This window comes from Chelonia mydas, chromosome 2, assembly GCF_015237465.2.
Source record: "Chelonia mydas isolate rCheMyd1 chromosome 2, rCheMyd1.pri.v2, whole genome shotgun sequence".
In the NCBI taxonomy this organism is placed as follows: domain Eukaryota; kingdom Metazoa; phylum Chordata; order Testudines; family Cheloniidae; genus Chelonia; species Chelonia mydas.
The window spans coordinates 54668977-54681382 of record NC_057850.1 but is presented as its reverse complement, the minus strand read 5'-3'; the positions used below and the strand labels follow the sequence as shown (position 1 = coordinate 54681382).

General features: G+C 40.9%; 1 protein-coding gene across 1 annotated transcript in view; it reads left to right on the top strand.

Moving 5' to 3' along the window:
• CRISPLD1 (cysteine rich secretory protein LCCL domain containing 1) overlaps window positions 1-12406 on the top strand; it is a 63627-nt gene that overhangs the window by 33954 nt on the left and 17267 nt on the right. Inside the window, exons 3-10 of the mRNA XM_027818710.3 lie at window positions 397-515; window positions 665-797; window positions 3011-3126; window positions 3831-3931; window positions 5447-5626; window positions 5726-5786; window positions 5916-5982; window positions 7151-7281. Of these exons, the coding sequence (XP_027674511.2) occupies window positions 397-515; window positions 665-797; window positions 3011-3126; window positions 3831-3931; window positions 5447-5626; window positions 5726-5786; window positions 5916-5982; window positions 7151-7281 (908 nt within the window). The remainder of the gene's footprint in view (window positions 1-396; window positions 516-664; window positions 798-3010; window positions 3127-3830; window positions 3932-5446; window positions 5627-5725; window positions 5787-5915; window positions 5983-7150; window positions 7282-12406) is intronic.

Here is a 12406-nt window from a genome sequence, read left to right as displayed (position 1 = left end):
GTGTGTTGGATAATACCCTTTTGGCTAAGAATTGTGCCTTCCACTATGCAAGAAATCTCACAAAACAGAAAATATAATTCAGCCCAGAAAGTTGAAGTGAGCTTGTCAATTTCGTAGTTTCTCTTTCCTGCACCGCACAATGCTGCTGCAATTGTTTAAATGGGGGGAAAAGACATTTTTTAATATTGTGAAAATATTTCTATTACTTCATGGTTTTATAAGGAAGTTTTTTCTTACATAACCCAAATAGGGGATAAGCTATTTAAAGCTGCCTTTTTAATTGAAAAACAAGAAACTTAAAACAAAAATAGTTTTGGTGAGATTCTTTTCAGATACATGAAATAGCCACAAAATATATCTCAGGTCGTGCCTATCTTTTTTTCTCTTGAATCATAGGTGTGGGATGTAGAGCTGGAGAGATCTGCAGAATCCTGGGCTGAAACTTGTCTGTGGGAACATGGACCTGCAAGCCTTCTTCCATCAATTGGGCAGAATTTGGGGGCACATTGGGGAAGGTAGTTTAAAATACCATTTTATCTCAAATAATTTTGAATCATAAGGAAATCTATTTCTTATTTAAAATCAGAGTGATGAAAGATACTTTTTTTTTCAGGGTTGTTCTATAGAGGCTATAATTTTATTAAACATTGTTGGTTTTTTATAGATACAGGCCTCCAACATTTCATGTCCAAGCATGGTATGATGAAGTGAGAGACTTCACCTACCCTTATTCTCAGGAATGCAATCCCTATTGTCCTTACAGATGTTCTGGTCCTGTTTGCACTCATTATACACAGGTATGTGTGTTTGGTTTACCACAAAGTTATTCCTGTTTTTCACAGTTGTAATCCCATGGTGCCTCAGGAGGACAGCATTAGGGAAATACCTGAAGGAAAATGTGGAAGCACTATGTTCCTATCATTCTTGGGAGCCAAAGTCTATGGTCCTTACTAACTTTTCACTCAGTCTCTACTCTTATCCATTCACTTTGGGTAAGGACTTAGAATTTAACTTATTGTTAAGTTTAAGGTTAATATGTTCCACTGAAGGAGGTTTGGGTCTACTGAATTCATCACTGGCTGTAAATCGACACAATAGGTGGTATGGAGTGGGGTTATGCTGCATATCTCTGGACTTCCTGCAGCTTGGGGATGTACGAGTGAGAGGTTGAGAGGGTGGAATTCTCACTCTATGCTAGGATTCCTCACAAAGCCCAAGTTCTCTGGGATAATGGGGGCGCGGTTGTGTGAATTTCATCCACTACTTGCAAAATCCTCTTTTCAAGTCCACTTTGCAGATTGCATATTCTGCAGTTAGCCGGTTGACAGCAAGGGGAGTTTCATATACAGATATGCAGTAGAAATTTATAGTGCAGAAAAGAAAGAAGAGATTTGTCCTATGAATAATCAGGAACAAACATCCTATAGGAAATAAACCACCTGCTTCCTGCAGCTCTCATTGGCTGGGAACACTGAACCGCGGTGACTGGGAGCTGCGGGCGGCCGTGCCAGCAGATGGTCAATGTAAACACTGTCTTGTGGCCCGCCAGTGGATTACTCTGATGGGCCCCGTGCGGCCTGCAGGCCGCAGGTTGCCCATCACTGGTGTAGAGTATGTATGTAGCTACCCACCACAGTGAAAAGCGGGCTGTGTCCACCCTAGTGTGTAGCTACACATGTCAGAGAGAGGCTCTAGCAGGAGAGGCAGAGAGGAAAGATTTTAGCAGCTCCCTGCTGCCAAAGCCCTTTATTGCAGTGATGATAAGAGCCTGTCCTGGCAGTGGGGAGCCTCCAGAGCCTGTCCCTGCTGCTGGAGTCTTTCTCTACAGCGGGAAAAGGCTCTGGCACTTTCTTGCAGTAGAGAAAGGCTCCAGGGAGCTGCTGGGGTCTTTCCCCATTACCAGGATCATTCCCTGTGGTGGAGAAAAACTCCTGCAGCAGGGTGGCAGTGGGACACCATCCTGCTAAAAATAGCAATGTAGATGGGAGAGGCACTGTTTGGGCATGTAGAGAGCCATGTAAGTTATACACACACAGCGTTCAGGCATGTCTTTAGTCACTTTAGCAAAGCCTCACTGTCTGCAATGCTATTTATTGTCTGGAGGGCCAAGGGGGCATGTAGTGTATGTACTCTATACTCCAGTGAATGGAGTGTGCAGCATAGACATACCTTTCACGTGCTGGTGGTTCTGCACAGAATCGATCTGAGCCTTTAGGCTGGGATGGTGAAAGGGCCTAAGGGAATGAGATTTGCAACTCCCATATAATTAAATGGGAGTCGGGCACCTAACTCCCTTCAGCACTTTTGAAAATTCCAGCCTTAGTTTTTTAGAATCTTTTAAAAATTCTGTAATGAGCATTGTTTTAACAGCTGAATGAAGGAAATACAACTTTCCTTTCAACTGCAATGACACGAATTCCCTAATTGTTTAAAATCTGTGGTCTGTAGTAGACATGAGTATTTTCAGTGAATGAAGGCTTTTGTTAATAGTTTAATTACTCGTGTTAATTGCTTGCTTGTTAATTGCTAGCAATTATCATCTATCTACCTACCTAATTCTGAGTTTCTTCTGTGTTCTTACATTGTGTTCATAACTGTGATATGTAAGAGCCCAACTTCTCCCAGTTTAGATTTTTTTTGGTAAAACCTTTATGCATCAACATAAAATTGTTCTTTGTAACAAGGGATATAACTGAATGGCCATATCATCAGCTGGTGAAAATCAGCATTACTCTATTGATGTCATTGGAACAACACAGATTCATACTAGCCAGAGATCTGACCAACAGCAACCAATATACATCACCCTTGGTACTGAATGTTCAAATTTTAAATAATATTTGAACTCCATGCATGAGTGTTTCCCTGTCCAAAAGTAGATGTGTATGAGAGAGAAACATTACTGCTTTTTTGTAATTTGATTTTTTTAGCTCAGTGTTTCATAGATATGTTTGTTTTGATTTAATCACTCATTTAATTTTCACATGTATGCTTGTTTCCTGTCATCTAGGTGGTATGGGCCACAAGTAGCAGGATAGGTTGTGCTATTAACTTGTGTCATAATATGAACATCTGGGGACAGATCTGGCCAAAAGCAGTCTACTTAGTGTGCAATTATTCTCCCAAGTAAGTATATACAGTAGGCTAACACTTAACGTAAAATTTATCCTGAAAGGGCAAAATACTGCATAATCCAGGAGATAATCCCAGAGAAAATCAAGCTAAATTTTCTATTTCTGAACAGCCACAAAAAGATACTTTGTTTCTAATGAAGCCGTAACCGAATGAAGCAAAAACAGGCTGTTTGTTTTCTGGCCTTTCTTTTAGTGCTCTGGGGTTAGAGAGCTTTACTGTGGTCTGATGTATCATTTTGTCTGGAAAATAAAGGTATCTCCCCATTATTATTTTAGCAGATGTATAACATTACCAAATAAGCAATAGATTTCTCATTTAGAGAGCCTACTATGCTTAGGGTCAAATTGTACCTTCAGGTGACCGAAGTCCAGGACAGTGGGAGTCCCGTTCAGTTATGGTGGAGGAATTTAGCTTAGGTAGCATACTAGTAACAGGGTCTCACCTGATCCAACACTGCACCATGCTACTGCCTCAATTTCCCCTTCATGAGTTTCTCAGTGACTGAACCCAGACTCTTGTAAGTCAAACACCCCTTTTGGGGGCCTGATTTATTATAACAACATCACAGTTCAAATGTCAATGTAAATAGAAACAAGTTTTTCCTCATTTTGTTTGACCACATGTTGAAATGATGTTAATATTATCGATGAATACATTTATGCATATTTTAACTAATTAGCATTTTTCTTTTTAAGGGGCAACTGGTGGGGTCATGCTCCTTACAAACATGGCCGCCCTTGTTCTGCTTGTCCACCTAGTTTTGGAGGAGGCTGCAGAGAAAATCTTTGCTACAGGGGTATGTACCATTTCAACAAATGCAGCTGCAATTGGATTGTGTGGTTGGACATCATAAATGTAACATTTTTCTTTCCTCTCTTTATTATGCTTCTAGACAGCGGAGATATAATTTTGTATACTTGTTGTATAATTTTGCTCAGGCAACTATTAAAGGCCTGATGTTGTGACAATCTGAGCCCTTTTTATGAAGAGTTAAGTCTGCTGAGTTTCCATTGACTTCAGTGATGGTTGAAGGTGCAGGATGCAGCTGCATATTGTTTACATCACTTACTGATGAGTAAGGCTAAGATTTTTTTCACGGTTATTTTTAGTAAAAGTCGCAAATAGGTCACAGGCAATATACAAACATTCACAGAGCCTGTGACTTGTCCATTACTTTACTACAAATAACCGGGGCTAGGGCTAGGTCGGGGGGGGAGGAATGGAGTCCCATGGGGGGGGCGAAGGGGGGACGACTAACAGGCCAAGCCCCCCACCAGGGCATGGGGCACAGCCCTGACTCCAATGGCCGCAGCGGTGGTGCAGCCATGGGGGGCCCACAGCCCCTGCTCCAGAGCTGGCCCAGCTGTGGGACAGGGGTGCGCAGCCCCCACTGCAGTCCCTGCCAAGCCCTGTCCGCAGCGGGTGGGGGTGGGGGGGCACAGGGCCCTGGGAAGCTGCAAGAGGGTGTGTGGCCCTAGCTACAGGCCCTGGGAAGCCATGGGCTGGGGTGCACGGCCCTGGCTGCAGTCCCGCCAAGCCCGGGATGGCACAGAGGTGGGGTGCATGGCTCCGGCTGCAGCCCCTGGCCCTGGCTGCAGCCCCCCAGAGGAAGCAGTGCAGCTGGGGCTGCAGGGTCCTGGTTCCTGCCAGCCCCAGTTGCAGGGCAGGGGCACACAGAAAGTCACTTATATTAATACTTTTGAAAAGTAAGATTACTGAATACAGTTCTTCAGCTGTTCATCTGGATCACAGTTGAATACCTAAATCTGGGTACCTAAATAAGGGACTTACGCTCAGATGTGAACACCTCTGAAATTTAGGATCCTGATTAACTTACCTAGAAAAGGGCCTAATTTCAGGTGGATATAGATTTAGAAGCCCAATTTCTGTAATCATAGCAAACTGCACTTAAAAGGTTTGTTAGGTAGCATTATGTGAAGAAATACCACTATTGGTCTATGGATTCCCTCATGACAGAGGGAAGTTACCGCAGTAGAAATATTGCCAGCACATTCACACGTAAAACTATGCTGTCAGTGCTACAAAGTGAGCCAAACATCTAAGTAAGATACCAATAAAGTATATGATGTATGTTACCAAACAGCAGCTATTCATCTAGCTGATGAATCCCATGAGTCAATGGAAGGATCAAGTTTTTCATTTTGTTCATCTTTTTAAAGTGTTCCATGAAAACAAAATATTAAAAGTATGAATATTCACAAAAGTTTCCACATTCATGTCAGTGCTGTTTACAAAAATGGACTAAAATCTGTTCTGAGAAATTATTTGTCTCATTCATTCACTAAAACAGAGGGTTCAGACAGGCATTACTCCCCTCATGAGCCAGAGGAGGAAACCAACGAGATTGAACGGCAGCAGTCCAAAGCACAAGATACGACATCACAAAGTCGGTCAAGGACCCATTCACCTGCAGGCTCTACAAGGAGCGATGATAGTGAGAGAAATGAAGTAATAAGCACACAACAAATGTGTAAGGAGTTTGCATTCTTTTATGTGCCATCTAATTTGAACCAAGTGGTACAAAAAGCATTCTAAGACATTTTAATGAAACTGGCTTTTTGTTATTTAGCTCAGATTGTTTCTTGTGAAGTAAGGCTAAGAGACCAGTGCAAAGGGACAACTTGCAATAGGTATGATACATTCTACAGTTTGCCTATTTCAGATTATTCTAAACTGTTGTTATAACAGTTGAAATAACTAAAATATTTCCCCTGTTGCAATCATAGGATCTCAAACCAATTTGTATTTTAAATCTCCAGGTATGAATGTCCTGCTGGCTGCTTGGATAGTAAGGGCAAAGTGATTGGAAGTGTTCATTATGAAATGGTAAACATATATATATATTTTAAATTGAGTTTAGTATAGATGTAATTAATGAAATTCTGTCTTTTTAATTTGGAATATTAGCTAAAATATGTTATCAGCAAGAATGCATTCTGAAGAAGTCTATGCTCAGAAAAGTAAAAAGCCTACTGAAAATTGTTAAGGTAGCCTCAACCTGGTCTAGATTTGTTCCTGCACTTCTGAACATGTAATTTTTGGGTATATAATACCTCACATTTTTCCACACAAGCAGGATTTGTGTGTACAGATATTTAGATAGCTGTAAATCTGTACAAATGCTGTTTAGGATTTTGTGGGTGCATATTTATAGGCTGCTTTTGGGAATATGGGTCTAGATGTGTAAATTTAACCCTTAGTTTTAAATATCTGGTCCTCCAGCGCTATCCTGTTGCATATCATTGTTGGGCACTAAAACAAAAGGGAGGAAACAAGAGACACTATGAAAATGTCAGGTTTCAGAGTAACAGCCGTGTTAGTCTGTATTCGCAAAAAGAAAAGGAGTACTTGTGGCACCTTAGAGACTAACCAATTTTATTTGAGCATGAGCTTTCGTGAGCTACAGCTCATGCTCAAATAAAATTGGTTAGTCTCTAAGGTGCCACAAGTACTCCTTTTCTTTTTATGAAAATGTCTGCTTTCATTCTCAGTAATGGGAAAATGACATTTTCTTCATGTGGGGTGGTGGCTGTCCCAACTACATTAAGCATAATAGGCATGCCTGTGGAGGCTCCAGCCCCCGCCGGTAATACTACCTATGCCAAGTTTGGCAAGGGCTGGATTCAGGATCATGCTCCCACTGCTTTGCCTCACTTTGAGGGCACAAGCAGCCAAAAAGTGGTTTCACTGGCTACCTCTGTGTAGGGGAATCCCCAAGTGGTGAAGGCCTCATGTAGTGACTCACCACTCAACCTCCCAATCCCCAGAATAGGGAGTGTGGGCAGGAAAAAATGGTGGAGTGGCTGATCCCTGGCTTTTGGAATAGTTTGATGGGAATGAGAACTGCAAGGCATAAGGCTGAGTAGCTTTAACAAATGCAAATATTGCATATTGGACACAATTGTAATGAAGAACTGCCTTTTCACATTTAAAATACAATGGAAAATAATTGTTTCACCTGACACGGAAATGATTTTTTTACTCCATGTTTTAGCAATCCAGCATTTGTAGAGCTGCCATACATTATGGTATCCTAGACAACGATGGTGGTTGGGTTGATATCACTAGGCAAGGAAGGAAAAACTATTTCATCAAATCTTATAGAAATGGCATTCAGTCAATTGGGTAAGTGCAAGATTACTGATACTTTGTGTGCTTACAACTAAAATGTGTGACGTTTCCAATATATTGCATTTTTTTAACCTGAAATAAGTCACAATAATAGATTTCCCATATAATTGTTTTAAACCTGAAGGATCTGAAAGCACTGTAAAAATGACACATACTGGAATACAGGTATCATTTCGCCTACCCTGAAAGTGTAGCCATTCTTAAGAGCATACTGCAAAATGACAGAACAGATATGGGATAGGAAGTGACAAAAATGCTATATCAAATAGAAGAGGCAGGGAAAATGTATAATGGTTGTCCTTCGCAATTATGTCAGATAGTCAGACCTGAAGAAGAGCTCTGTGTAAATGCAAAGCTTGTCTCTCTTACCAACAGAAGTTGGCCCAATTAAATATATTACCTCACCCTCCCTTGTCTCTCAGATAGCTAAATTAGTATTTATGATTAAATTACCTCAATATTTGCAGCATTCATCTATTTCCGATACAAATGTAAGATGTACCTACAAAGGAACAGTGCATACTGAAACTGAGTTAAGGCAGGTCTACACTACAGCCGGGATCTGAGATTGATCAACTGGTGGTCGATTTAGCAGGTCTAGTAAAGACCCGCCAGATTGACTGCAGATAGCTCTCCAGTCGACCCCTGTACTCTACCTCTGATGAGAAGAATACAGTAAGTCGATGGAGATTTTCTCCTGTCGACCACCCTCAGTGTAGACCCCGCGGTAACTCGACCTGTTATATGTCCACTCCAGCTAAGTTATTCACATAGCTGGAGTTGCGTAGCGTAGGTCAGCTTACCGTGGTAGTGTAGGCATAGCCTGAGTTAAAATCATCTGCTCATCCTGTGTAACACTGGTAATGTTTCTAAGGACTAACCATGGCAGTGTTGCCTAATTTTAGGAGATTAATAATATTGTTTGTACAATATGGGTTATAGGCTCACCAAATAATCTGATCAAAAGATAATAAGGTTCTTGTCCCTGAATCAGGCTACAAAGAGTTTTCAAGGACCCTCGAGATGTATAACAAGGACACTCACACTGAGAACAAAATACATCCTTAAAGACTTTTATTGAGATAAAGGTAATCAAATAGTAATCAAATGGAAAATCGTCAGAATTGCAAAGGCAATAATATTGTTTTAGAGGTACATGTGGTATTATATACCAGAAAGGTTTCTAGATTAATATACTCACACCCTTCCTTGATAACCTGGTGGTAAGAAACAAAGGACCAGCCTTGCCTCTTGCATGCTAAGAGAGTCCGATGGTTCAGGTTCCTCAATTCTCAAGTGTGTGGTGAATAACTTAGGAGAACCTAGAACTAAAAAGCTATAGAAAGACTACAGAAGCTAACTTAGAGTTTGACTCCACTAAGTAACTTAAGAACAAGAATTAAGAACTAACAATTAGGAATTAAGGAACAACTACGAACTAATGAACTAACTGAACAATGATGAACAGCCCTTTAACATGGTGGGTTACCCTTCTTATAGAGCCTGAGCACTATGTGTCCTCCTTCCATGTCCAAACTGAATTTCCTCACCCACAAAGTATCAGGGTACATGTACGCTGTAGGCTGGCATGTTTGTATATATTATTGACATAAGTATACCTATTAATCACCATTAGCTCATTCTCACATCTGTTATTTCTGGCCGAACCAGTTATTTCAATGTTCTTTGGGTTGTACCTGCAAAGTTTAAAGAGGGTATGAACTTAGGTAGCCCCTAGCTATACCACCTTGCTTGAGCAACCTCACTTATCTATATAAAAGGTCACAAACATATAAATCCTTTCTGCTTTAGCTCATCATCACCTAACTAGGCTAAAGGTCTCAAACATATGTATGCTAACTTGCCTTAACTCAACATACAGGATGTGGCCTGTAGTTTCTTTGAGCTACGGCCAAAAATACTCTAGTACAAATCTGTATAATAAAACAAATAATCAAACCTATAAGAAAACCTATATAAGCAAGCAAACAGGCTAGCCCTATAGGGCGACAATAGGCAGAATATTCTATAATAATTAGCTAAACTGGAATTTTCCCGGGATACTGGAGCACATCCCTCTCTGCTCTTCTGAAGAGTGCTATGGGATCTTTAATAACCATAAGAAATTGTATTTAGAAGTGAATCACACCTAGTACGTGCTCACATAAAACATGAAAGTACATCTATTTAAGTAAATGTTTAACCGTTTCCTTACGAGGCTAAGTATCTGCATGTGAAACTTCATGCAAATTTACAATTCTGTACTTGGCACAACTTTTTACATTTGCTAGTGATGGGATAACTTAAAACACTCTGGAGGTTTGAGTCAGAAATGTGTGGCAAAGTTTGGATCCTTATCTGAAATCTTGCTGGAGTTATTATATAGGAAAGCAGGTGCAAATACTTCTCAACTTGTATAAGAAAACAAACAAAAAATGTGGTCGGTGGAAATGGAGGGTATAGTCTGACAGGGCTCAACTAGGGCGCAGCATCAGTACTAACTCTTTAGGATACCAAGAGGTTAGTGTTACTCCAGTGTTAGTATTAACAAAGTAGGGTTCATCTTAACATATGATAATTGTCGGTTGCTGTTTTTGTTCATGCCTATCTTGTATAAACGGGATGTGGAGTGGATGGAGCCTGGGCTCTGACCCCAAAACAGGCCAGTGCGGTGCACACAGGCTGGTGCAGCTGAACCAGCACCCAGGCGAAATCGCAGTTTACTTTCCACTTAGTGCAAGGAGAAGCAGGGGTGAGACTGGGTCTGAGTTCTCATCCTGCTCTTGTGTGCTGCTCCTTACTCAGGCTGGATTGCCACGTGCAAATCTAGTCATTTGTTTCTCAATGATGCAAACCTGAATGAAGAAAAAACAGCATGTGATTAGCCAGAGGACATTACTTGCAGTGTGGATATTTGTAATACTGACCTCGCTCCCAATACTGGTATTTTTAACCATAAAAGATATTGAAAAGAAAAACCTGCAAACCATGACTGACTTTATGTAGCATGTGGGAATGTAATTTAATACTACTTTTACTACCTTGGTAAGGGAAAATGCAATAATGTCCAGCTATAATTCACATGCTTCTGTGTGTATAGAATAATATGCAGTATTGATCACCACACTTGTTAAAAAGTACATCCAGGAATTAGAAAAGTCCAGAGGAGGGTTACAAATCTAAATTAGGGATTGGACAGAATGTCATGTGAGGAAAGGTTTCCTGAGGTAACGCCCGTTTGTGTGGCTCACTCTGTACTTTGCATCAGCCACGCAGCATAAAGAGGACAGAAACTGGCTTCATCTTCCCAGGTGAAGCTTATCCCAATATGGAGGAACCTGCAGCAAGCATACAGCCAACACAGCTGACTGTTACCCCATTTTCCTTCAGCCCTGGGTGTGCAGGGAGGTGGCATGGTTGGAATTCACTCTGCCCAGGCAGTCTCTGGCTGGCAGAAGTCCCCTTGCATGCCATAGCCACATGTATAAATTAGAGCAGACTCCAGGTCTGTCAATCTATGTTGGGGCTGGGGCCATTGGGGCTCGGGCCATAGCCATAGGAGCTATGAACAGCCCCCTTGTTGCTCTCTCTCTGCCGTACCCAGTGGTGATCAAGCTAGCACGTCAAAAAAAGAAGTGTAGCTGAGGCAGCAAGAGGGGTTAGCTGCCCCATGTCTGTATCTAGGGTCTTGGACAGGACCATACTTAGGGCAGGCAGCCCCTTCTGCCACTTCCACCACTACAGCTACACTTCTATTTTTAGTGCTCTAGCTCAATCAAAGCACCAGTGTGTCTACTTGAGCTGAAAATTATACCGTCCAGCTTGAATGTAGACACATCCTGAGTGTGTTAGATGGTCAAGATGAAGCTAGACTTGAAATCAGGACTATATTTTTCCATTTTTCCCCTCTATTAGCATTCACCTTGACCAGCTAACACATGTTAAAATACAACTTGCCCTGTCTATGCCACCACCTTTATCCTAGTCTAGGTGTACCCTAAGGGAGCAAGGACCCAAACCATTTAAAACTTTATATAATAGGTTAAAACCAACATCTTGTATTGCAACTGGAAGTAAATTGGAAGACAGTGGTGACTTCCGAGCCTCAGTTTCCTCCTCTGTAAATAGATATCATGAAAGGGTCTGACACATCCGTGTGTCTTAGGTTTGGTTGGGGTTTTTTGGAGAATAGTAGGTCAGAAAAATATTTGTTTGCAAAGAAATATTAATAGATTGGTAAAGTAGGCCATAGTGAGAATCTTGTGTATAAGATGTGCAATTAGCATCCAATAGGAATAAATAAATTAAATAAGCAGGAAAGCCATTCCAAGTACAGCATGTAGCCCAACTAGAACACATCACAGTAATCCATTCTGGAGGTGACTAAGAATTCATCTCCTCCTTTAGTAATTAAACTTACCAAAGTCAAACAAGGTCATTTACTTCTTGGTTAAGGGTGTTGTAAAAAACCCAAAGATTTTAGGACTTAGTAGCACATCTCTTGAGATGAAGAAGTAACGAAGAAAAGTACTGACCAGTTATTAGATAAAGGTTCAGAGACAGGAAAAGGAATTGACATTGCTGGTGACCATGTAATTATTAATAAAAAGAAAATTTGTATCCTTTTTGCTGCCCTGATAATGATACCAGTAACAATGTGAATGTAGAAACTGAATCTAAAAGCAGAAATGAATCTGAAAATGCACGTTCCAGATTCTGACACTGGTTTTGACTGAACGGCATCCTATGCCTGCATGATGTTAATGTTGTGGTTAGGTCCTTAGTGAGGAAACGGACAATGAATGCTCCTGCTGATTGGCACTCCTGACTAAAACAGAATCATGGAACCCGATTACATTAGCTGTTATTGTACTGTTAAATGAAGTCACTGACAATGTGGGAAACCCAATGCTTAACACATGTTTGTGCTAATCCTTGATTTCATGCTGAATTTCACTGTGAATGTAAACTAAATGCAGTAATTGCAGTGAACATGCAGGGATTCCATACTTGGGGTCTGAACTAGTGGATTCCAATTAAGCATAATCTGTGTAGGGCCTATGTCTGGAAATCAATGAAATAAATTGTTTGATTGTTGACTGTTTCTTTTATTTCTTCT